This window comes from Oryctolagus cuniculus, chromosome 20 (genome assembly GCF_051225735.1).
Source record: "Oryctolagus cuniculus isolate XC-2025 breed Fujian yellow rabbit chromosome 20, ASM5122573v1, whole genome shotgun sequence".
Classification (NCBI taxonomy): Eukaryota; Metazoa; Chordata; class Mammalia; order Lagomorpha; family Leporidae; genus Oryctolagus; species Oryctolagus cuniculus.
In genome coordinates, this window is record NC_142886.1 from 17594418 (window position 1) to 17620320 (window position 25903).

Genomic DNA, 25903 nt, shown 5'->3' on the forward strand with positions numbered 1-25903 from the left:
CTAATGTGCCTCAGAAGGCAGTGGGTGATGACTGAAGTACTTGAGTCCCTGTCACCCATGTGGGAGATCTGATTGGAGTTCCTGGATACTGGCTTTGGCCTGGCCCACACCTGGCTGTTAGGGCCATTTATAGCTTTTTTTTAATCTATTTTTTATGATTTATTTATTTATTTGAAAGAGTTACACAGAGAGGAGAAGCAGAGAGAGAGTCTAATAATTGAGTCCCTGCCACAAATGTGGGAGACCTGGATTGAGTTCACAGGTCCTGGCTTCAGCCTAACCCAGCTCCGACTGTTGGTGGGTATTTGGGGAGTGAATCCATGGAGGACACCTCTCGTTCTGTCTCTGCCTTTGAAATAAACTTTAAAAATGTTAAGATATGAAGTATGTCTTAGTGACAGATCACCTAAAATGGTTCAGTAACCAACTTGAACAACAGAGTCAGGAACTGGGAAACCTTGGAAAACTATAAGACTGTACAGGAATTCTAATAGCCAAAAATAAATGTCAGTCTTTATTCATTCTAAAGGAGTTAAGCTGTTGACATCATTTCAGAGAAAGCCGCAGGAGACCAGAGTTAGGTCTAATGTTACGGCGCGGCCAGTGTTAGCGTCCAACAGAAGGAGCCAAGGAATGGCTGTTGGGTGGGCAGGAGTCCAGCTGCTGACGGTGACAGGCTGTTCACACCTCTCCTCGCTGCAGACATTCTGAAGACGGGGAAGGAGGCAGCACCACTGCCGTCAGATCCAAGGGACTCCAGCAGTCTCACTCCAAAGCAGTACAAAACGTACGAAAGTGAAAGTCCCCACACACTCCCGTTCTCCAGGAAATCCGGATCTCCCGGGAGGAAGCTGACCCTGTTCCGCGGGTGCTGTCATGTTAGTTTTTTGATAGCTTCAATCCACTCCGCGCGCTCAGCCTTGCTGCTGGCCTGGATGTAATAGTGTGTGTCATCCTTAGTAATCACTTTGAAGAGGTTTCCCTGGACATTCCCTTTAACCCCTGGGCAAAGGAAAAAAAAAATCAGTGGTTTATAGCCTTGTCCGCTTTCAGCTTGAACCGAGACAGGAACAGAAATAATACAAGGAACTATTTCTTAAATACAAACTGTGAGCTTAGAAGCATCCCCCAGGTGCACGCCTTCCCCTTTCCTCCCTCGCATTCAGGCCTGGCCTGTCTGTTCCTAGAAACCCTCTTGCCTGCCCTCTGTGCTAACCATAATCTACAAATTCATTCCCATCAAAATGTTAGCAAGCACAGAATTTTGGGGCTTGACTTCAAATTGTGTGACTTCTTTGAACCTCAATTTCTATATCCATGAGATGGGGATAATATTCTCTTCCTGCTATAGCTGGTGCTATGGTTTAGATAAGGTGTGGTCGTCTCCCATGGGTCTAGATGTTAGAGGATTAGTTCAGGGTAGTCGTACTGGTACCATAGAGCCTTTATGAGACAGAACCTAGGGGCTGGTGTTTTGGTGTGCAGTGGGTTAAGCCGTAGCCTGAAATGCCAGCATCCCGTATCAGAATGCTGGTTCAAGTCTAAGCTACTCTACTTCTAATCCAACTCCCTGCTAATGTGCCCAGGAATGCACCAGAAGATGGCCCAAGTGCTGGTGCCCCTATACGCATTTGGGAGACCAGGGTGGAATTCTGGGCTCCTGGCTTAGGCTTAGCCCAGACCTGGCTGCTGGTGGCCATTTCGGCAGTAAACCAGAGAACAGAAGATCTTTGTCTCTCCCTCTCTCTCTCTCTTGCTCTGCCTTTCAATTGAATAAATAGATCTTTGAAATTTTTTTAAATCTTCATTTCCTAAAAAAAAAAAAAAATAGGCCGGCGCCGCGGCTCACTAGGCTAATCCTCCGCCTTGCGGCGCCAGCACACCGGGTTCTAGTCCCGGTCGGGGCACCGGATTCTGTCCCGGTTGCCCCTCTTCCAGGCCAGCTCTCTGCTGTGGCCAGGGAGTGCAGTGGAGGATGGCCCAAGTGCTTGGGCCCTGCACCCCATGGGAGACCAGGAGAAGCACCTGGCTCCTGCCATCTGATCAGCGCGGTGCGCCGGCTGCAGCGCACCAGCTGCAGCGGCCATTGGAGGGTGAACCAACGGCAAAGGAAGACCTTTCTCTCTGTCTCTCTCTCTCACTGTCCACTCTGCCTGTCAAAAAAAAAAAAAAAAAAACAAGAGGCGGGACCTAGTGGGAGGCACTTAGATCCTCAGGGGCATGAGGCAGTTCTTGCACGACTCCTTCGGAGTTCTTGCTCTCTGCTTCCATACAAGCTCCTGCCATCATATCTGCCATGACGGCCCACAGCCAGGGAGCAGCACTTGCTGAGCCCGTGCCATGGGGTATGGGCTCTGAACCTCCCAGACTCTTCATAAATGTGTCTGTCTCGGGCCCTTGGTTATAGTGCCGAAAGCTGACACAGCCAGCTCTAGGGAAATTATTGAGCTAACGGGTACTAAAGTGTGTTGTTAACCCTCAGCACTGTGTGGGACTTAGCTACTATTCTTAGGTGGAAGTTTATGGGCCATCAGCACACAAACTGAGGGGAAACTACATTAAAAACAAGGAGTATTTGCTTGTATGCTTAACACACCATGCCCTTTTGTCTAACTTCAGAAATCGTTCAACACTCACACCATCCTCTCACTGAGAAAGGCCTGCTCAGCTTCCAAAGCCTAGTCTTGCAGGAGTGGACATTACTGAGGTTAGAGAGGACCCTCAGATCTCCAGGCCAGGGCCGAAGTTGCACCTTACCAGTGGGAACGCCATTATCTTCCAAGGCAGACACAAGGGAACCACGAAGGGAAAATCCACCCACTGGCCTGTTCTCTTCCTGCAGAGGAAAGGAAACCTAATTAGAAACATTGTGAATGTACCAAAGGCAAGAGCTGCTGTCCCTACAGCTCTCCTTGATCAGGCCAGCTCAAGTCAGTGCAGGTCGTAATAGAAGAAGCAGCTGAACTTGGACACTGCATGGCCAAGATCCATGCACCAGTAAGGAGGTCTGAGCCTCTGTTTCATAGCCAGTAGCAACAGTGCCCACCAGTGCTGCTGTTAGCAGTCTAGCAGACTTGAAAATCAGTCGGCACGCAGGCATTTGGTGCAGCAGTAAGACACCGTGTGGGCTGCCCGCATCCCATACTGAAGTACTGTCGGGGTTCCAACCCCCACGGCACGTTCAGTTCCACCTTCCCACTAATGCACATCCTGGAACACAGCAGCTGACGGCTCAAGTATGGGTCCCTGCTCCCCATGTGGGAGACCCAGATTAAGTTCCTGGCTCCTGGCTTCAGCCTGGCCCAAGCATGGCTGTTACAGGCATTTGGGGAGTGAACCAGCAGATGGAAGGTATCTCTCTTTCTATGTGTGTGTGCATCTGCCTTTCAAATAAAATAAATAAGTAAATGTTAAAAAGAAGTTTTATTTTTAAAAAACCCGGTCTGCTTTTCATGTCCAGAGATGTCTCAGAGCCTCTGACCTGCACTATGCCAGAAGCATGTGCCAGCCTCCTTAACCCTCTTGTGCATCTTGCCAGCCAACAGAAATGACACAGAGTGATAGTTGTCACTTCTGCAAAACCAACAGACATTCCTGCACCTTGTACACTGTTACGCAAGTCTCTATACGTGCCTGGCAAAACAGAACTGTAGTTTGCAGTATCTCAGGTTACTCAGAGCAGTTACATACACCAAGTAGTGCCTCGGGCCCAGCATCCTCTCCATTAATCAATAATCAACCTCATAAGACAACAGCAAACAAAAAGCAGTTAAATAACAACACCAGAGGCCGGCACCCTGGCTCACTAGGCTAATCCTCCGCCTTGCGGCGCCGCACACCGGGTTCTAGTCCTGGTCGGGGCGCCGGATTCTGTCCCGGTTGCCCCTCTTCCAGGCCAGCTCTCTGCTGTGGCCCGGGAGTGCAGTGGAGGATGGCCCAAGTGCTTGGGCCCTGCACCCCATGGGAGACCAGGAGAAGCACCTGGCTCCTGCCTTCGGATCAGCGCGGTGCAGCACGCCAGCCACGGCGGCCATTGGAGGGTGAACCAACGGCAAAGGAAGACCTTTCTCTCTCCCTCTCTCTCTCACTGTCCACTCTGCCTGTCAAAAATTAAATTAAATTAAATTAAAAAAAAAATAACAACACCAGAGATGTTGACACGTGAGACGCCCAAGGAGGGAAGGTTGTGGTTCGCCTGCAGAATTCCAGGGCAGCCTCAGGGAAGAGACTTGAGAAACAGATCCTTAGAGGGGTCAGGGCTTGCAGCCAGGGCGGGATGCAGGACGAGCACACAGCCAGGGAGCAAGGAGCCAGGATGCCTGTAGGGTGGCACCTGCACTCAGGCAGTGGACTCAGGGCACAAGGGGAGTACGTTGCCTGGGCACACAGTGCAATGCAAAATGCAACCGTCCATTGCATCCATTTGTGTATTTTTTTCCTTACTAACCACTGGGGGGTTTCAACTCTGTCCTGTAGCTAGCCCGAGACACTGCCAGGGTGCTTTCTGGAATTCCTTGCGGTTAACCCCTCAGAGAGCCCTCCCGCCATGCCTCTCCCCAACCCTCAGTCCTTCCTTGTGTCCTGGTGGAGTCTCCCCACCTGCTCTCAACTTACAGCAGGGCCTCCCAAAGCTGCCCACTCCTCCCTATTTCGGAAAGTGAATCATACATTCACCAAGACGAGGCTGAACAACCCAACAAAAGGCCATTGTTCTCTTCTTTTGATCGGAATTAATTCAATAGGCAGTCACGCTTATTATCTCAAGTTCAGAAGAGCAATCCCTTGGTGAATTCTTTTAAAAACAAGATGATTAGTGAATTATAGCTCGAAAATTATATGGTAAAAGAAACTCCTCCAAACGTAGGTGGGAACTACAGGTTAACGGAGACAGAATTAATGGGATGTTTAGATAGAAGAGGATGAAGAGGCTGGGAAGAGCCAGTTGGGAGTCTGATCAAAGCAGGCTCTAGGGAAACTAAAAGATGCTTTCTTGAAAGGGGGCGTTTAGCCTAGTGGTTAAGACACCAGGTAAGATGCCTGTGTCCTGCATCTGTGTGCCCAGGTTTGATCCCTGGTTCTGGCTTCTGACTCCAGCTTCCTGCTGATGCAGACTCCGGGAGGCAGCAGCGATAGTGCAAGGAATTGGATTCCTGCCACCTGCTTGGGAGACCTGGATTGTGTCCTAGGACCTGGCCCCATCCCAGTGGCTGCAGGCATTTGGGGGAGTGAATAAGCAAGACAGATTGGGTTTTTCTCTCAAAATAATGATGCTGCCTTGCCACAAGAAGTGAGTGGACATGGAAGAAAGCTCTCGCTGATCAGGGAAGAGCAAGAGCGCTGCAAGGGACAGACTCAGAACGGCAGCAGCTTTGGTGGGGAAGCTGGGAGAGGCATCTGTGGGGAGCAACTCGGACTAGACTAAGTTACTGGAATTAAGACTTATTCTATGCATCTGCTCTCCCACAATATGGCGCTGAGAAGGGAAACAGCTTCTACATAGCTGCCTCCAGTTCAGCCAATAAACTGTAGGACCTGCTCCTGATTGGAGGAGAGCAGCGTACTCGGCGTGTGGGTAGCAGAGTTGGGATTGGTGGAAGAGGACTATAAAGGAGGAGAGAGACAACATGCACCAGGAACATCTAAGGGGAACATCTATCTGAAGGAACACCTGTGCAGCCCCCGAGAGAGCCGGCCGGCAGTGTGCCGCTCCCCCGCAGAAGTGGGGAATGTGGCTGGGGGAACCGCCCTTCCACGGAGGTGGAAGGGACGGTAGCCAACCCGGGAAGAACCAGCAGCAAACCCGGGGAGGGCCGAGCAGACAAAAGAACAGCACAGGGTCCTGTGTCGTTCCTCCACGAAGACGGGGAGCGACATAATGGTGCCGTGACTCGGATAGGAAGCCTGGGCAGGGTTTAGTGTCGTTCCTCCACGAAGAGGGGGAGCAACAGCATCAAGGCCGGTGGGCGGCCTGCTGTGCTGGGAGACGTCACAAGGCAGGTGCCAGGTGAGCTGCTGCACACACCTTAGAAGGGTCGTAGTAATGCAGGTAAGCAGGGTCCTTCCTCAAGACAAAGCGACGCACCTTCCAGTTCTTCCGCTTGTGCCCCTGGGGGAAAGAATGGGCTCATCAGAGACAGCTCCATGTCCCTCCTTCCCGCCTCCATGCAGCTAACGCCAAAGCCCACCAAGCCAGCCTGCGCCAGCGGAACTGCCTTCTCAGAACAATCCGGGAAACCCTGGGATTGCACCGATGGGTCCCGGACTTGCCCTGACATCAGCCCCTGCCGCGTGACACTTCAGCAAAAACACCTTCAATACAGACAATTGTTACCTGTCAATTTTTAAACAGCCTTTAGTGTAAATATTTATTTTTAAGGTTTTTATTTATTTATTTGAGAGGTAGCGTTAGACAGTGAGAGGGACAGAAAGGTCTTCCGTCTGTTGGTTCACTCCCCAATGGCCGCAACAGCCAGAGCTGCGCCGATCCGAAGCCAGGAGCCAGGAGCTTCTTCCTGGTCTCCCATGGGGGTGCAGGGGCCCAAGGACTTGGGCCATCTTGTACTGCTTTCCCATGCCACGGCAGAGAGTTAGATTGGAAGAGGAGCAGCCAGGACTAGAACTGGTGCCCAAATGGGATGCTGGAGCCGCAGGTGGAGGATTAACCTACTACGCCACAGTGCCAGCCCCATATTTATTTATTTTTCAAAGTCAGAGTTGCAGAGAGAGGGAAAGACAGAAAGAGAGGTCTTCCATCCACTGTTTCATCCCCCAATGCCTGCAATGGCTGGGCTTGGGCCAAGCCCAAGCCAGGAGCCAGGAGCTTCTTCCAGGTCTCCAACATGGGTGCAGGGGCCCAAGCACTTGGGCCATCCTCCACTGCTTTCCCAGGTGTGTTAGCAGAGAGCTGGATCAGAAGTGCAGCAGCCAGGACTCAAACTGGCACCTATTTGGGATGCCGACATCACAGTTGGCAGCTTAACCCATTATGCCACAATGCAAGCACCCAGTTTTTAGTTTAAAAGAACCAGAAGCTAAATCAGTATTAATAAAATAGTCCTCTTTGAAAAAAAAATAACAAACCACTGTCACATTAGTCAAGTGGACAGAGCCAAAGGGAGTTACCACTGAGGGAAAGGGAACACGTTACCCAGACACCACTCCATAAAGGAGGGCAGGGTGGCAGCTGGACTGGGCGCTCACAGGCAAACCTGAACCCACCGACACCTGAAGGGTAGCTTAGTCCAAAAACCAACCTGCAGCAGCATGTATGTGTACACACGTGCACACATATGCGCAAAACTCCTCGAACGTTCTGCATTTGCAAAAGACCAAGAAATAATTCATTATATGACAAAACCTAAGTGAGGGGCCAGCATTGTGGTGCAGCGGGTTAAGCTGCCACCTGCAACATTGCTGTCCCATGACTGTGCAGCTTTGAGTCCCAGCTGCTGAGCTTCTGATCCAGCTCCCTGCTAATGCACCTGGGAAACAGCAGAAGTTAACCCAACTACCTGGGGCCCTGCCACCCACATGAGGACCTGCATGAAGCCAGGCTCCTGGCTTCAGCCTGGCCCAGTCCCAGACATTGCAACATTTGGGGAATGAACCAATGGATGGGAGATCTCTCTTTCTCTCTCTCTCTCTCTCTCTCTCTCTCTTTCTCTCCCTCGCTCATCCCCCCCCACCTTTCAAATAAATAAAATAAATATATAATTTTTAAAAACCCTAAATGTGAAGACGTGTGTGTGTGTGTCTGTGAAAGAGAGAGAGACTTCATTAGCCCCACACTCCGGATCACAGATCTTCCTTAGCCCTCTGGCATGGCCTGGAACTCCCTCAGAGCCTCTCCATGTCCTCCCAGGGGCCTCTCTCCTTCCCCTCACCGAGGACCCAAGTCAGGCCCAGTAGAAGCAGAGTCCGTGGGCCAGACAGGCAACTCCATGGATGGTAAATCATCTAAGAGCAGCTGGGGATCCTTACATGCAAGACACAGGTGACAACGACAGTGCTTGCTCAGAACCACAGTGGGAGTGGTGCTGAGCCGGGTACCTGCCCACTGTACAGACACGCACATTCACAGGACTTGGGCAAAACCGCTTCCACCTCCAGTACGGGACGTGGCTTTGTTCACAGAATAGAACTTTAGGTACGCACAGGTACTGGGAGACGGTTTGCTTCCAGTTTAACACAACTGCTGTCCCACAGCTATTTAGGAGCAGTGGCCGTGGCCAATTTTTCATCACTGAGCTTACCCTGAAGAATCTGATCTTCACCCTATGGACTTGGATGAGGAAAATTATTAGCTTTTGTTCAGAGAGTGTTCCAAGGGGATGTTTAGGGCCTCACAAAGGAAGGCAGAGCCCCCACGAAGCCCCAGGAGGCTGAAGGCCAGCAGGTGCAAAACATCAAGCCAGCCAGCCATCCATATTTTCTGAGAAAAGTAAGTGCGAATGGGCAATGGCGTAGAAGTTCTTTCTCAGTGTTGTGAGGATTCTGTGTGTGTACATTTTTCTGGAGCTGGTCCACACACACGTGTGAAAGAGTGAGCACGTGTGTGTGTGTGTGTGTGCACTGCTCTTCACCTCGCTTCCCATGGCTGACCCAGGGCCCCGCTTTCGCAGATTCTGCTGGTGGGCAGTGCGCTACGGCATTACCAGCCTTCCCTCTCTCTGGCTCCTTCCTGCCACTGACCCCCGACCCCGGGGTCTGCCAACCGTCCTGCTCCTCCCTGCTCGAAGGTAGCCATACCTGCTTGGCCAGGTAGCCCTGTTTTACCACCGTGCCACTTAACTCCACGGTGCTGAGACTGAGTTCTTCCCTGGAGCTTATCTTCTTCTTGCAGCTCTCAGCCTAGTGGAAAGGAAAGAGCAAGCGCTGTTAGAAAAGAGACCCCAGCCCAGGCTGCAGGGTGCGCTCGGGATGAAGCTCTCCCTAAGACTGTGAAGCCCCCTGCACCCCCTCCTTTGCCTCTCCCTTCCCTCAGCCCTGGTGGCCAGGGGAACCCCCTCCCTAACTCACGAAAGTGTACAGGGCCGTGGAATCATCCAGAAACTGGTCCGCCAGATCCCCGGAGCGAATGGCTCCCGTGCTCCGGACACCTACTGGCCTGAGGAAGTTCTCCTCCATGAGCATGGAGGCCAAGGTCACGGCCTCCAGACGGTTGGCGGCGAAGCTGCTGGAGATGAGCCAGTCCACCAAGGAGGAGCCTGCGTCAAGGCAAGGGCAGCGCCCGTCAGATGAGAGACCACAGACCAGCCACAGGAAGTGGTGACCTCACTGACTTGGACCCCCTGAGCAGCCCTGGGGAGCTCTGTAAGAGCTGTAGCCATGCCCACTGTCCAGCAGGCAACTCTGGCCAGCTTCCTAAGGAGCCGGTCAAACATGTGCCTGAGCCCCGATCATCAGCTCCCGGGTTTCCACTGCCCAGCCCAGCCCCTGCGCGGGGAGGGGCAGGCTCACCTAGAAAGGTCTTTTTGTAGGTGCTTCCTTGCTCCATGTTGGGGCTTGACCGGATCCCATTGCTGCTGTCACGCATCTTGTCCACGATGTGACTGCAGGGAAGGCAGGCAAAGGAGAGAGGACTCGCATCAGCACCGCCGGGCACTGCCACGGGTCCAAACCGTGGGACACCCCAGCAAAGGAGCACCCGGTCACACTCCAGAATCTGAAAGGCAGGATTTGCAGACCTTTCTTTCCTTCCCCTGGATCCTCTAAATGTTCTGTTCTTCCTGTGCCAGACAGGTATTACTTTGGGAGTAAGAGCAAGGACTTGTGAGTTTTACCTTAAACAGGAACGTACAGCAGCCAGGTGATTCTCACTGATTGACTGCATTAAGTCCACATCCCTCCAGCTACTTCTCAAGGGCACGCGTCTCTGAGTCCTCCCCTCAGCCACCCTCTGCTGCTCCTCCCAGCACTCAGTACAGTGTAGCAGCTCCTATGCACGCAAGGTGCACAGTCAAGATTTCGGTGCCAGGGCTGGAGTTTCGGAGCCCAGGACTGCACGGATGCCACACTGTTGATGGGCACAACGGTTCTGCTGCTTGGGAGGTCAGCAGCTTCTCCTGCAAACCAGAGAGTTTCCAAGATGGGAACTCCTTTTGCATGCCCCTACCTCACCAAATCACCTCCGCCACAGACCAGCTTTCCCTCTGCCCTGGAAGACAATTACTACCACCACCGGAAGACGCTTTTTTCATTTCTTGCTTCTGTACTCGGGCTGGATGAGACTTTGCTTATCTGTATTTGCATCTGCTGAGCACCCGGCTCCGTGCATGGCATGCAGAAGGCACTCAGTGACTGCCTGCTGGGTGAATGAGGACCCCCACTGAGCAAGCAGCCAGCTGCTCCCAGAATGCATCCTTCTCGCCACCAGGCAGCAAGCAAGACCAACTTGGTAGGTGGAGATTCCTGGGGAGCCGTGATGTGGCTCTGATCTCCCTGGCTGAAAATGAAGCGAGGTGTGCACCTCATTCACTAACAGAAACCAAGAGCATTTGCGGTGCAGCAGGTTAAGCCGTCGCCTTCAGTGCCGGCATCCCATATGGGCTCCGGTTTGAGTCCTGGCTGCTCCGCTTCTGATCCAGCTCCCTGCTAATGTGCCTGGAGAAGCAGCAGAAGATGCTCCAACTGCTTGGGCCTCTGCACCCACATGCGAGATCCAGATGGAGCTCCTGGCCCCTGGCCTTGGTCTGACCATTGTGGCCATCTGGGGAGGAAACCAGCAGATAGAAGATCTCTCTCTCTCTCTCTCTCTCTGTAACTCTGCCTTTCAAATAATCTTAAAAAATAAAAACAAAGAAGAAGAAAAAGCATCAGCAGCCAAGAGATTACACAGAAGCAGGGTGGGTACACAAGGCCACTTCCAGGCAGAGAGAAAAAAAAAAAAAAATATATATATATATATATATATAAACCAGACAGGGACAGCTGAGGGCCCTGAGTGGCAGCCACAGCCCCCAGCCGGGCCTGGTCCTCCTCCCACTGGCCACAGACAGGAGAGGCTGCAGCGAGGCCGGGCGGTTGCAGGGGCGGCGGGGTGGGGGGGAGGCACTCACTGCAGGCTGATGTGAGGCGGCAGCTTGAACGAGTTTTTCAGTATGTGCAGTTGCTGCACCTTCCCCGGCTGCCCTGCGTGAATAGCCCCCGTTATCTCAAAGGCCCAGGCGTCCCTCTCCTCTCGAGAACACGCTTCCAGGAAGTACTCCGTGGACGTCTGAGTCTTCAGCTTAATGAGGAGCTGTGGGAAGAGACAGAGGCAGAGCCGGTGAGAGAATGCTGCACGGAAGATACCACAGGGCCACTGCAAACCTATGAGACGGTGGGGCCCACTGACTGCCTGTGGCCCCAGTTCCTTGCCCACACCCCAGCAGGTGGTTTTTAAAGCTTCACTTGGCTGGGGGCGGGGGGAGGCACCACCGTGGCATAGTAGGAAGCTATTGCCTGCAGCGCGTATCCCATAAGGTCGCCAGTTCTGGGGGCTCCACTTCTGATCCAGCTCCTTGCTAACGCACCTGGGAAAGCAGCAGAAGATGGCCCAAGTGCTTGGGCCTTTGCACCCACATGGGAGACCTAGAAGAAGCTCCTGGCTCCTGGCTTTGGATTGCCCCGGCTCTGGCCGTTGTGGCCATTTGGGGAGTGAACCAGTGGACAGAAGATTGCTCTCTCTTTCTCTCTCTGCCTTTCGAGTAAATAAATATTTTTTAGAAAATTTTTTAAGATTTTATTTATGTATTTGAGAGGTAGACAGACAGTGAGAGGGAGAGACAGAGAGAAAGGTCTTCCTTCTGTTGGTTCACTCCCCAAATGGCTGCAACAGCCGGAGCTACACCGATCGGAAGCCAGGAGCCAGGTGCTTCTTCCAGGTCTCTCACATGGGTGCAGGGGCCCAAGGACTTGGGCCATCTTCTACGGATTTCCCAGGCCATAGCAGAGAGCTGGATTGGAAGAGGAGCAGCCGGGACTAGAACCGGTGCCCATATGGGATGCCGGCACCACAGGCAGAGGATTAACCTACTGCACCACGGTGCTGGCCCCAATAAATATTTTTTTAAATAAATATTCATGTCCGGTGCTGTGGTATGGCATATAAAGGGGCTGCCTGCAGGGCCAGCATCCCATATGGGCGCCGGTTCTAGTCCTGGCTGCTTCACTTCTGATCCAGCTCTCTGCTATGGCCTGGGAAAGCAATAAAAGACAGCCCAATTCCTAGCGCCCCTGCACCATGTGCCAGACCTAGAAGAAACTCCTAGCTCCTGGGTTCAGATCAGCACAGCTCCGGCCATTGCAGCCATCCAGGGAGTGAATCAGTGGATGGAAGACCTCTATCTTTCTCTCTGCCTCTGCCTCTCTGTAACTCTGCCTTTCAAATAAATTAATTAATTAAAAAATAAATCTTCACTTGGGGAGCTGGCATTGTTATGCAGTGGGTTAAGCCTCTGCATGTGATGCTGACATCCTACCAAGAGGACTGGTTCAAGTCCTGGCTGCTCCACTTCAATCCAGATCCCTGCTAATGCACCTGGGAAGGCAGCAGAGAATGGTCCAAAAGGCTTGGATCCTTGCCACCCATGTGGGAGACCAGGATGGAATTCCTCACTCCTGCATTTGGCCTGGCCCAGATCTGACTACTGTAGCCATTTGGGGAGTAAACCAGCAGATGGAAGATCTCTCTCTCTCTCTCTCTCTCTCTCAACCTTTAAAAATTATTTATTAGCCGGCGCCGCGGCTCACTAGGCTAATCCTCCGCCTTGCGGCGCTGGCACACCGGGTTCTAGTCCCGGTCGGGGCGCCAGATTCTGTCCTGGTTGCCCCTCTTCCAGGCCAGCTCTCTGCTGTGGCCCGGGAGTGCAGCGGAGGATGGCCCAAGTGCTTGGGCCCTGCACCCAATGGGAGACCAGGATAAGTACCTGGCTCCTGCCATCGGATCAGCGCTGTGCGCCAGCTGCAACGCGCCAGCCACAGCGGCCATTGGAGGGTGAACCAACGGCAAAGGAAGACCTTTCTCTCTGTCTCTCTCTCTCACTGTCCACTCTGCCTGTCAAAAAAAAATTATTTATTTATTTTCATTTTATTTGAAAGGCAGAGAGACAGAGAGATATTCCCCCAAGTTTGATTCACTCCCCAAATGCCCAGAACAGCCAGGGCTAAGCTAGGCTAAAACCAGTAGTCTAGAACTCAATTCAGGTCTCCCGTGTCGGTGGCAGCAGCCCAGTTACTTGAGCCATCATTTGCTGCCTCCCAGTATGCACATTAGTAAAAGATGTAAGTGGAGTAGCTGGGACTCAAACCAGGCACTCTGATATAGGATGTGGTTATCCCAAGTGGTGACTTAACCACTATACCAAACACCCTGCCCTGTTAATTTTGATTTAAAGATTTTTATTTATATATTTCAAAGTCAGAGTTACACAGATAGAGAGGAAGCAAAAGAGATATTTTCTGTCTATTGGTTCACTTCCCAGATGGCCACAATAGCCAGGGCTGGGCCAAGCCAAAGCCAGGAGCTTCACCCAGGTCTCCCATGTGAGTGGCAGGGGCCCAAGCAATTCAGCCATCCTCTACTGCTTTTCCCAGGTTATTAGCAGGTAGCTGGATCAGAAGTGAATCAGTGGTGCCCATATGGGATGCTAGCATCGTGGGTGACGGCTTTACCAGCTATACCAGCTATGCGCTATGCCACAATGCTGTCCCCACCTTTTTTTTTTTTTTTACTTAGAAGGTTCCTTGATTGATCTCACTCCTTCCAGTCTCTTTTTCTCCTGTTCACAGCAGGTATGGAAGACTCCAAGAAGAAAAACATGATGAGAAAGAATAAAGCGGTTCTTCACGGCCTCGAAATCGTATTAGTAACTGAGTGCATTAGCTTCCATCACTATAACTAAACACTCGATGCAGAATTACTTATGAAGGAAAAGGTTCATTTCAGCTCATCGTTTGGAGGCTCCCAGTTCACTGGGCAGGCTCCATTAGCTCAGTATGAAGGAAGGATCTCACATGGCAAGCCAGGAAGCAGAGAGGAGGCACACACTGTCTATGGCTGTGTGGTTCCCCTTTTAAAGCCACCATGATTTGATCCTGGGGGTCCCACCCTAAGGATCTAATTCAATCTAATCACCTCCCAGAGGCCCAGCCTTCAGCCACCACAATTAGATTACGTTTATGCCCTTAATCCATTCACCACTTACATAAGACTACAAGAACTTGGGCTGGTGCTAAGCCTCTGCCTGCAACACTCGCACCCATATGAACACCGGTTCGTGTCCTGGCTGCTCCCCTTCTGATCCAGCTCTCTAGTAATGGCTTAAGAAAGCAGTGGAAGATGGCCCAAGTACTTGAGCCCCTGCACCCACAAAGAAGACCCCAAAGAAGTTCCTGGCTTCTGACTGCCCCAGCTCCGGCCATTGCAGCAATTTGGGGAGTGAACCAGCAGATGGAAGATCTCTCCCTCTCTCTGCCTGTAATTCTACCTCTCAAATAAATAAATAAATAAAAAGGTGTGGCCTTCAATACATGAGACACCAAAACTTTATCAACACCAGAGCACTGAGCTTTGTGGGCTCGTCCTGCGAGGCCCATGCACTGCCAGGATGGTGGGGTGACGGCGTTTGCTTATTAACAATCAGTCTCCAGCTTTCAAACAGCAGGCGGAGGGGGCGTGGCTAATTCAGGGCAACACTGATTCTATAGGATAAAGCCAATCTTGGTGCCAGCGTGTTTCTCCAACCAGCTTGAAGGTCACGTAGGCTACAGTAGCTTTCCAGGTGGTCCTAATGGGCCTGGGCCACACCCAGGAGCTGTTTGTCAATTACAAGACCCTTCAAGGGTCGGGGGCAGAGGAAATGTACCTGGGACTCCTGCCGCCTGCCAGCAGTCAGGCTATCCAGGGAGGCTTGGTGTGCCACACCCCCTAACTTCCTGCACGGGCTGGGCGGGCAGCCCCCCGGCCAGACACAGGATCACACACAGTCTTTCTGAGAGGGTTTTCGTCAGTCCATCCAAGCTCTCTCATGACCTTCAGTGGCTCCACATTACCTCCGCTTGCCCCAGCTAATCTCCCAGCTCCACTTTCTCTCCTATGGCTACAGGGCAGCCCTTCTTCCCAGAATCCACTGCAATCTCTCTCCGTGCACAGTCTTCTCCTTTTCTTAAAATTTAACTTAATTTTATTTATTTGAAAGTCAGAGTTACAGAGATAGTGAGAAAGAGAGATCGTCCATCTGCTGGTTCACCCCCCAAATGGCCGCAATGGCCAGGGCTGTGCCAGGCTGGACCCAGGAGCCAGGAGCTTCTTCCAGATCTCCCATGTGGGTGCAGGGACCAAAGCACTTGGACCGTCCTCCGCTGCTTTCCCAGGCTTATTAGCATGGAGCTGGATCAGAGGTGGAGCAGCTGGGATTTGAACAGGCACCCTTTGGAGATACCTACATTGCAGTCGCGGCTTAACGCACTGGCCCCTCTCCTAACTTTTACTCAAGACATACCACCTTCCCCAAACTTCTGCATCTCTCCTCTTTCAATCTGTGCCCCAATCTCTACTCCTGGAGCCATACCTAACCCAAACAGATTAGGATGGCTTCTTCCTCCTCTTCAGGAATAGAATTTTCGCTGCAACTGCAGACTATTTATCCATCACAATGAACCCCAAGACAGCGGTAACAACCCACATGGGTGTTGAGCCTGCTTCCTAGCCTGCAAGTGTTTTCACAGTGCATTGCCTTGATGATCTTCATCACAACCATGCGTGATATCATCCCATTTTCCAGCTAATAAAGGAAGGCACAGAGAGGTTTAACTATTTGCCCAGTGTCACAGACCCGGCACGTTGGGACGCCAGGATCTGAATCCCAGGCTCCAGGGATAACTCTTAGCTCTTCCTGTTACCCACCCTTCCTTCCCCAGAGAAGCCAGAGGTGTGTAGGGCAGGGAGGAGCTCGGCAGCAGGGGCTCACTTACAGGGCGGTTCTCATAGTCCAGGCAGGGGCAGGTGATGGTGCAGCCGTCCAGGAGGATCCGGCCCTTGGGAGGGGTCACTCTCCGACCCCCCTCCAGCTTGTAGTACAGCAGCGTGTTCTGCCGAAGGATGAACCATCGAGCCTTCCAGTTGTGGACGATGTGACCCTAGAATCAGACAGAAAAACCCTGAGGCGAGGTGGCCAAGGGCAGGGTGTCACGTGGAGGCAGCTGTCCCCACACACAGGGAACCACACGGAAAGTACTTTCCGGCAATGATGGGGAGAACAGCATCTTTGTTTGGACCTTTGGTCTGAAGCAAAGACCTTTGGCATTGACCTTCTAACTCCCATTTGGCCTTTTTCCTGCTTAAAAACCTTGAAAGAAACTGCGAAGAAGAGGGGCCCTGCACTGTGGTGTAGTGGGTAAAAGCCACCACCTGCAGTGCCGGCATCCCACATGGGTGCCAGTTCCAGTCCCGGCTGCTCCACTTCCAATCCAGCTCTCTGCTATGGCCTGGGAAAGCTGTAGAAAACGGCCAAAGTCATTGGGCCCCTGCACTCACGTGGGAGACCTGGAAGAAGCTCCTGGCTCCTGGCTTTGGATTGGGGCAGCTCCAGTTGTTGCGGTCAACTGGGGAGTGAACCAGCGGATGGAAGACCTCTCTCTCTCTCTCTCTGCCTCTCCTCTCTCTGTGTAACTCTGACTTTCAAATAAATAAGTAAATCTTAAAAAAAAAAAAAGTATGCATGCTAAGTGTTAAAAAATATAAAGAAGAGGAAAAAAATCACTCAGCTATAATCCCAGTGACAAGAGATAGCCATTGTTAGCATTTGGCATCCCTTCCAGACTTTTTTCTTTTTACTTTCTATTTTTATTTATTTATTTATATACTTATTTATTTATTTGAAAGGCAGAGTTACAGAGAGGCAGAGGCAGAGAGAAAGCAAGATCTTCCATCTGCTGGTTCACTCCCCAATTGGCTGCAATGGCTGGAGCTGTGCCAATCCAAAGCCAGGATCCAGGAGCTTCTTCTGGGTCTCCCATGTGGGTACAGGGGCCCAAGGAGTTGGGCCATCTTCTACTGCTTTCTCAGCCACAGCAGACAGCTGGATCGGAGGTGGAGCACCTGGGACTCAAACCAGCACCCATATGGGATGCCGGCACTGCAGGCAGTGGCTTTACCCACTACGTCACAGCGCCAGTCACAGTTTCTATTTTTTTAAAAATTATTTATTTGAAAGACAGTTACAGAACTCCAACCGGTCTCCCATGTGGGTGCAGCAAGCCAAGCACCTGAACCATCTTCCACTGCTTCTCCCGTAGCATCATCAGGAAGTTGGATCAGAAGTGGAGCAGCCGAGACTTCAATAGGAGCTCATATAGGAGCAACTTAACCAGCTGTTCCACAATGCGGGGCCCTCAGACTGTGGGCAGTTTCTATGTTGAAGCCACAACTGTGGTAGGCATTAAAGGAAGAGTAATTTTGGGAGTTCTTAGGTGGGAGAACCCCAATTGACAGGGTAGGCAGGTGAAGGCAGAGAGCCTGTTTCCAGTATAGACCAGCGGATAGGACCGTGTCAGCTGAGTGATCAGAAAGAAGCAGGTCTGGGACCAGCACTGTGGCACAGAGAATTAAGCCCTGACATCTCACATGGGCACTGGTTCGACTCCCGAATGCTTCACTTCCTGTCCAGCTCCCTGCTGTAGCTGGGAAAGCAGCAGAAGATGGCCTACGTGCTGCCATCCACTCAGATGGCATTCCAGGCTCCTGGCTACAGCCTGGTCCAACCCCAGCCATGGAGGCCATTTGGGGAGTGAACTAGCAGATGGAAGATCTGTGTGTGTATGTGTGTGTGTGTGTGTGTGTGTATGTGTGTCTCCCTCTCTCTCTGTAACTCTTTCAAATAAAATAAATCTTTAAAAACAGAAAGAAAGAAATGGTTTTGGTGTGCACTCATGAAAGCATATTCTTGGGGCCAGCATTGTGGCACAGCGGGTAAAGCCGCCACCTGTGACACTGGCATCCCATATGGGCACTGATTCATGTTCCAGCTGCTCCACTTCCAATCCAGCTCCCTGTTAGTGTGCCTGGGAAAGCAGCAGAGGATGGCCCAAGTGTTTGGGCCCCTGCACCCATGTGGGAGACTGGGAAGAAGCTCCTGGCTCCTGGCTTCGGTCTGGCCCAGCCCTGACTGTTGCAGCCATTTGGGGAGTGAACCAGCAGATGGAAGACCTCTCTCTGTCTGTCTCTCCCTCTCTCTCTGTAACTCTGCCTTTGAAATAAATAAAATAAATCTTTTAAAAAATAATTTAAAAAAGAAAGAAAGCGAGCGCATTCTCAGCATATTTCCGAGCAGGGATCCTTCAAGGCTAGGTTCTGACATGGTTGTGCTTTATCTGAATCAAGGACACTGAGCTAATTCATTTCCTTCCTAGGACTTACTAATATCAAAGGCCCCTGCATTCTCACATTCATGGTGCAACTGATATGATTCTTCCCATGCTCAGCACACACTGAGAGCTGTTAGGGAAGAGAAGTTGTAAAAGGAATTGCCAGCTGAAACTTATTTATATGCAAATATGCTTCAGGAGCACTGATTTGTCTCCAAATAGAAGTTGCTATGGCAACCAAATAACAGTTATAGCAGGAACAGGTGTTTGGCCTAGCAGTTAAACAGGCCCAGGTCCCACAACAGACAGCCTGGACTCCACGCCCAGTTCCAGCTCTGGACTCCAGCTTCCTGCAAATGCACACACTGGGAGGCAGCAGTGATGGCTCAACAATTGGGTCTCTGCCATCCTCATGGGAGGCCTGGATTGTGTCCCTGACCCCTGGCTTCAGCCTGGCCATTGCAGGCATTTGGGGGGGGGGTGTGAACCAGCAGATGGGAAAGCTCACACTCTCTCTCTCCCTTAAAAAATTTAATTTTTTAAAGAAAAATAAGGCCGGCACCGCGGCTCAATAGGCTAATCCTCTGCCTGCGGCGCCGGCACACCGGGTTCTAGTCCCGGTCGGGGCGCCGGATTCTGTCCCGGTTGCCCCTCTTCCAGGCCAGCTCTCTGCTGTGGCCAGGGAGTGCAGTGGAGGATGGCCCAAGTGCTTGGGCCCTGCACCCCATGGGAGACCAGGAAAAGCACCTGGCTCCTGCCATCTGATCAGCGCGGTGCGCCGGCCACAGCGCGACAGTCGCGGCGGCCATTGGAGGGTGAACCAACAGCAAAGGAAGACCTTTCTCTCTGTCTCTCTCTCTCACTGTCCACTCTGCCTGTCAAAATAAATAAATAAATAAAAATAAAAAATAAAGAAACTTAGAACTGAGCTAATCCGACAGTTTACTAACACGCCTTAGTGGTATTCATAGTGTCCCCTGAATTTGACAGTTTTTATCTCTTCACTTTGTTCCTTACTTAGAACATGCATGTGGCCTCCTGAGGGGTGACAATTTTATCTGACACAGGAAAACTAGAAATAGCAACAACAAAACCAGGGTCTTTTTTTTTTTTTTTTTTTTTTTTTTACAAAACCAGGGTCTTAGCCCTCAGCTCCTGGGGTTCTGTAGCCCAGCCTCAGCTCCCCACCCCCATCCAAACCCAGGCAGCAGAGCGGAGCTGGCCTGGGGCATCTGGGTGCTGCAGAACTCAAGGCAGTAAGGGCTGGGGGACCAGGCTGTGGCCGCTGTAGGGAGAAGAGAATGCAACCCAAACTGATGGTCTGAGGGCTGGTGTGCGGTGCAGAGGAGGAAAGTGCAAAATCTCTTCAACCGAAAGCACAGGTACGCAAGCACAGGTACGCAAGCACAGGTACGCAAGCACAGGTACGTAAGCACAGGTACGTAAGCACAGGTACGTAAGCAGATGCTCAGTCTAGCAGCTAAGAGGCCTCATCCCCCATCGCAGTTCAAAGTCCTGGCTCCAGCTTCCTACCAGTGCAGACCCCAAGAGGCAGGGGTAATGGCTCAAGTAGTCGGCTCCCTGCCACCCACGTGGGAGACCCCAATTGATTTCCCAGCTCCTGACTTCAGCGTGGCCCAGTCCCAGCCACTGGGGCTATTCAGGGTTGAACCAAACAAATGGGAGCTCTCTGTCTTTCTCTATGTCTTTCTCAAACAAAAACAAAAAACACCAAAGGTGTTGTGAGATGAGTTCTGTTGCCTCCAAAATTCTTATGTTGAAGCCCTAACCCCAGGACCTCAGAATGTGGCTGTGACCATAGTTAGAGACAGGGCCCATCCAGAGGTGATTAAGATGGCCCAACAGGGAGGGCCCCGATCTGACCTGACTGGTGTCCTAATAAAGACAGGCAATTGGACATGCAAGAGCCACCAGGGAGGCCTGGGCCCAGAGGAAAGCCATCTGCAAGCCGGAGAGAGGGACCTCAGAAGAAACCACCTTGGACCTGTAGCCTCCAGACCACGGGAAATGAATCTCTGTTGTTGAAGTCACCCCAGTCTGTGGTTTCTTGGGACAGTTCTAGCACACTACTACTACAGGGAAAGGTGGAAGGGGGCAGGATGTGCAAGGGGGCAAAACATAGCCAAGAGATGTCGAGCAGAAAAAAAACACACACGGAGCTGTTGTGAAGTCCTAGACAAAAAATTTAATTTCCCAGAATCCCTGGCACTTAGGGGACAGACACGTGACCAAGCTTCTGCCACCCTGCTCACAGAGCAATAATGCATGATTGACAATGGGGAAACTGGCGCTGTGGCAAGGGCAGCAGAACAGGAAAACAGTCTAAATATAGGAGAATTTCCAAAAGTTCCTGGAAAACAAATTAAAGATGTTTATTTGGGGGCAAAAAATTTTGAAATGCACATATAGGTTTGTTTTTTGTGTTTTTTTTTTTTGTTTGTTTGTTTGTTTTTTTTTTTCAGAGAGACAGAGAGAGTTATAGACAGTGAGAGAGAGAGACAGAGAGAAAGGTCTTCCTTCCGTTGGTTCACTCCCCAAATGGCTGCCACGGCCGGAGCTGCACCGATCCAAAGCCAGGAGTCAGGTGCTTCCTCCCGATCTCCCATGTGGGTGCAGGGCCCAAGCACTTGGGCCATCCTCCACTGCCTTCCCGGGCCACAGCAGAGAGCTGGCCTGGAAGAGGAGCAACCGGGATAGAATCCGGCGCCCCAACCGGGACTAGAACTTGGGGTGCCGGAGCCACAGGCAGAGGATTAGCCTAGCGAGCCGCAGCGCCGGCCTAGTTTTTTCATAATACACATTCCCCATGAACGTTTTTAAGTCCCTCATATGCATGCATTTCATAATTTTTTTCCACCAAAATATATACCTTTTAATTGCACTTTCTAGGAACATTTTTGAACCCCTTGTATAACAATATGGCGCCTGGCGTGGCTGCAGTGAGGGTTCCAGCCCTAAGGGGTGGGGAGCCCTGCCAACACCTTGATTTTGGACTTGTAACCTCCAGAACTCCTTTCCTCTTGTATGCATATTTTTTTTCTTTCTTCATACCTTTTATCATTTGAATCTGTGCATTCTACTACTATAAACATTTTAACACCCACATAACCATAACCTATCTAATCATTTTTTTATTTGGGAGGACATATAGGTATTTTCCAGTTTTTTCCATGCATAAATAACACGGTATTCAGGGGCCGGCACCGTGGAGCAGTAGGTTAATCCTCCGCCTGCAGTGCCGGCATCCCATATGGGCACCGGTTCTAGTCCCAGCTGCTCCTCTTCCAATCCAGCTCTCTACTGTGGCCCAGGAAAGCAGTACAAGATGGTCCAAGTCCTTGGGCCCCTGCACCCACATAGGAGACCTGGAATGAAGCTCCTGGCTCCCTGGCTTTGGATCGGTGCAGCTCCGGCCGTGGCAGCCATTTGGGGAGTGAACCAACGGAAGGAAGACCTTTCTCTCTGTCTCTCCCTCTCACTGTCTGTAACTCTACCTCTCAAATAAATAAATAATATCTTTAAAAAAAAAAAAGCAGTATTCAGAAAGCTTGTATGGTGTTTCCTTGGAATAGAGCCCTACGGATGAAATTCCCAGGCTAAAACGTGTGAATACTGCTATGGCATTCACGCTGGGAACCCGGAGCAAGGCCTACAAGTGCTTCTGCCTGGACAGAGTGAGAGAGAGAGCAGGTGCAGGCAAGAGAGCTTCCATTTGCTGATTCATTTCCCAAATGCCCTCAAGGAGGAAGCCACCGCTAGGAGCCAGGAGCTCAATCCAGGCCTCCCATGTGGGCGGCAGGAACACTGTGATTTCAGCCATCACCGCTGCCTCCCAGAGACTGAATTAGCAGGAAGCTGGAGTCAGGAGCTGAAGCTGGGAGCTGGTGCTGTGGTGTACCGGGTAAAGTTTCCAATATGGGTGCCGGTTCAAGTCCCAGCTGCTCCACTGCCAATCCAGCACCCTGCTAATGCACCTGGGAAAGCAGCAGAAGATGGCCCAAGTCTTGGGCCCCTGCACCCATGTGGGAGACTTGGAAGAGACTTCTGGCTCCTGGCTTCGGATCAGCCCAGCTCCAGTCATTGTGGCCATTTGGGGAGTGAACCAGCAGATGGAAAATCTCTCTGTCTCTTTAACACTGTCTTTCAAATAAATAAATAAATAAATCTTAGGAAGGAAGAAGGAAGGAAGGAGCGAGCGAGCGAGCGAGCTGAAGCTGGGTATCAAACCCAGGCACTCCAAAGTGAAATGCAGGCATCCTAACAGTTGGCTTAGCCACTAGCCCAAATGCCTGCCCCATTCTGCCTCTTCTTACCAGAAAGGCGGTCCTGCCCGCAGCTGATCCATGCCTCCTCCTCCCCCACTCTCCTAACAGCCAGGCCCTGCATTTCGTCTGGAGTTTTGCTGCTTTCTTGTCTGGGCGGAATTCAGAGCCAAGCCCATCGTGCCCCTGCCTGCCCGTCTGCAGCTTTGCCCTGCCCGGTGACCACTATTCTGCTGTCTGCCTTCCAGCGTGGGGTGGGGGCCGGCCCCACCTTCGAGCTCTAAACCCTCCTAAATCTGCGCGACCCACTGCCGCAGACCTGTAACTTTTCAGGCAGTCACCCGGGAGGAAGGGAAACTGGGGTGGAGGAGAAAAAGTCAGAACTGAAGGGCTCAGTAGGCGGAGACCACAACCTGGGCATTGGGGCCACTCCCTCACCTGCAGTGAGGGGCGTGGCTTCTGCTTGCCTCAGAGGAGGGAACGGAGTTTTGGGCATCTCAGCCAAGTCCTCTGCGTCCTCCAGGCCAGACCCGTTGATTCTGCTCACTTTGCTGCACCCTGGATTCCCTGCCCAGGCCATCTGGTGGGTAATCCTGTACTTTCCCGGGGATATCCCCGGGGGGCCCTGTAGCTCCAGCCCTCTGACACTGCAAGGTGGTGGTGGTGGGGGGATCATGTATGTATTCCCTGGGAACAGGAGGAGGCCCCCAAGGCCCCATCTGAGGAGGGTGGGGTCTGTCCTTTGTATTGACTCCATTCTTTCCTAGGCCCCTAGCAGGGCCAGCTACCAAGAGTCCACCCAAAACCCCTCTGCCCACCTCACACACTGTCTGTCCCCTCACAAGCTGCATAAAAGGACCCGCCTACCATTGTAGCCACAAACTGGGTGTGGAATTGTGGACTGTGTATGTCCAGTGTGACCCTTGATCGGCTGCAGCCTCCCACTCTCCTTGTGTGCAGTTTTGAGCAAATAATCCACCCTCCCTCCTGCATCAAATAACGTATAACAAAATACAGACACGTTACAGAGGGAACAGAAGGCTCAATGATTTGAGCTTTCAGGGGCCAGTGGGGCTGATCTGGCCACCAGGGGAAGTCACGGAAAGGAAAGCCCCTTCATCTGTCATTATCCTCCCCCAACACAGACACACACACACACACAGAACTGGAAAGCAGTGGAAGAGTCCTGAGGCTCGTCCCCAGCCTTCGCTACCTGTGCACACTGCTGCACGTTAGCATAGACGCTCATGCTAACCTCAGTAGGAACATCAAACATAACTGGAAAATACCAAACTTCCCCTTGAAGCTGCTCTCATTCAATTTCTTGATCCCAGGCATCCTGCTTTTGTCTGGACTGCCGCTTGCTTGCAGTGGTGATGGGGAAGAGCTAGGCATGGAGGGTCAGAACAGGGCCAGGACCAGCTCTCCACCAGCCACCAGCATTCTCACCCTCTGTGTGTCCTCACCTGTAACACAGTGATCACGAAACCCACTGTGCACAGCACTGGGCAGACAGGAAGGGTCTGGGGGACGACCCGAGGGGGGCTGACTCTGGCCCCATCACCCACCTCCTCTGTGACCCTGAGCAAGCCACAGACCCTCTCCGGGCTTTGTTTCCCACTGGGTGAAAGGGGCAAGGCCGTACTACTGGGAGTTACGGCAGCCAGCCTCCCTGGCCCGCCAGGCACGGTAAGTGCATTCCTCCCTTCTCACTGGTTGCAAACCATGGCGCCTGTCTATGCTACTTTCACAAAATATATTTAAATATTCACCACGGCTCAGTAAGTTACTTTAAGTCAGGCTTCTGTGGCCACACCGCACCCACCAGGCGGGGCTCTCACCGGGTGCCCGTGAGTGGCCCCCGCTCTGCCAGCTGAAGCTTTCCCTGAAGTCCATTCACTGTCCTCCTCCCTCCCCTGCCCCGCCGTCCCCACGCTGCCGGACCCCACTCCGGGCACGCCCGGGCTAGGGCGCGCGTGCGCCCCGCTCCGGTGAGACGCAAGGTCCCCCGGGCCCCGGGCGCGCACTCACCCGCTTCACGAGGAAGCCCTCTTTGAGCACGCCGTCCTCCATGTCGCCCAGGCCAGCCCAGGTGCGCCGTCCCGGCGCCCGCACAGCCCGCGCTCAGGAAGCGGCTCCGACGCGGCGGGAGCGACGCCTCCCTGGCGCGGGTCCAGCGCCCGCGGCCGCGGAGCCTCCCGGGCAGGAAGTCGAGCCGGATCGGGGTTTCTGCCCTAACTTTCCCGGCTGGAGGGGCTTCGGGGCCCGCGGTGCGTCCTCACGGTTCGGAACGTGGACGCCCCGCCCGCGCAGGGCACCGCATCCAGGTGCACCGTGCGCTGCCTGTCCTCTTCCAGCTCTGTCCAGCCTCCTCCTTCGCCGCCCCGAACCAGCGCCTGCCTAGCACTTGGCCTATTGCCCGCGGTTAATACGGGAACGAAACGGAGCTGAAAGGACTGCGAAGATACGGAAACATCTCTGAGCTCAGTGCAAGCATGGGCAGTGTGGACCTGGACTGGGGACTTTTCCCCTGGGCCTCTGGTGGTGGTGTTGGTGGGGGTGGGTGGGGGTGGGGAGGCGGGGCAGAGAAAAATTCCCAAGAGCCAGAAGGGCACAGGTTTAAGGAGACAGGCACAGTGTCTGCAAGGACCTCTGCCCTGGAAACACCCCCCCCCGCCCCCAAAAATGCTAGAGCCAAGGATTCCATCAGTAGGAGCAGAATTTAAAGGAGTGCCAAGAAATTGAGCCATTTAGGTAAATAATATTTTAATGCAATCGTTTTCTAAGTACCAAAATATCCACGGTGGGCAGCATCCACAATTTGAACAAAGGATTAGTGACAATGGCCTGTAAGACCATGGCGGAAGCTAAATCACGAAGTACTGGTCCAGGCTAGTAATGCGTGGGCCAGGTCTCCTTTGTCCTTGTCTACACTCCCTGACAAAGGGCCCTGTCCCGACTCTTCACCAAGCAGGGGAGAGACGCTCAGCGGCCCCTGGGATAGAAGGGTCCCCAGGCTCTGGACAGCCCAAGGCACCTTTCACAGCCTAAAAGGGTGACCCCCAAACCATCCCAGGTGCCCAGGCTGCAGTTCCGGCCACTCTGCTGCACCTATGTGGATGGCACAGGCATAGACCGAACAACCCCAGATAACCTGGCGAGTTCACGACACTGTGTTTCCTGGATGATGGCTCAGCAGCTCTCAGATCTACCGGCAAGTTCAAAGGCAATGGGGCTTCTCTTCTATTTCAGAATGAACATCGACCCCGCACCTT

At 52.4% G+C, this 25903-nt stretch overlaps 1 protein-coding gene across 2 annotated transcripts; it reads right to left on the reverse strand.

Moving 5' to 3' along the window:
* Positions 1–501: 501 nt before the first annotated feature.
* On the reverse strand, positions 502–25155 carry PLEK2 (pleckstrin 2). Of its 2 annotated transcripts, XM_002719514.6 has the most exons (9): positions 24660–25155; positions 15955–16119; positions 11058–11239; positions 9460–9551; positions 9019–9206; positions 8749–8850; positions 6023–6106; positions 2758–2836; positions 502–1002 (listed from the first exon to the last, which is right to left on the reverse strand). In XM_002719514.6, exons 1-9 carry the CDS (start codon positions 24699–24701, stop codon positions 875–877), a joined length of 1062 nt encoding a protein of 353 aa, XP_002719560.3. In that variant the 5' UTR covers positions 24702–25155; the 3' UTR covers positions 502–874. The 2 variants fall into 2 exon arrangements, with proteins under 2 accessions (XP_002719560.3, XP_089178249.1); XM_089322123.1 differs by lacking the exons at positions 11058–11239; positions 15955–16119; positions 24660–25155 and adding an exon at positions 9783–9939.
* Positions 25156–25903: the final 748 nt, after the last annotated feature.

Excerpts from the sequence above, each read along its gene's own strand:
- PLEK2 (XM_002719514.6), bottom strand. The coding sequence starts at position 24,701 with ATGGAGGACGGCGTGCTCAAAGAGGGCTTCCTCGTGAAGCGG. Across the intron at positions 11,240-15,954 it reads TGGACTATGAGAACCGCCCT|CTCCTCATTAAGCTGAAGAC; the intron begins GTAAGTGAGCCC and ends CTCTTCCCACAG. Across the intron at positions 6,107-8,748 it reads AGGGCTACCTGGCCAAGCAG|GGGCACAAGCGGAAGAACTG; the intron begins GTATGGCTACCT and ends TCTTTCCCCCAG.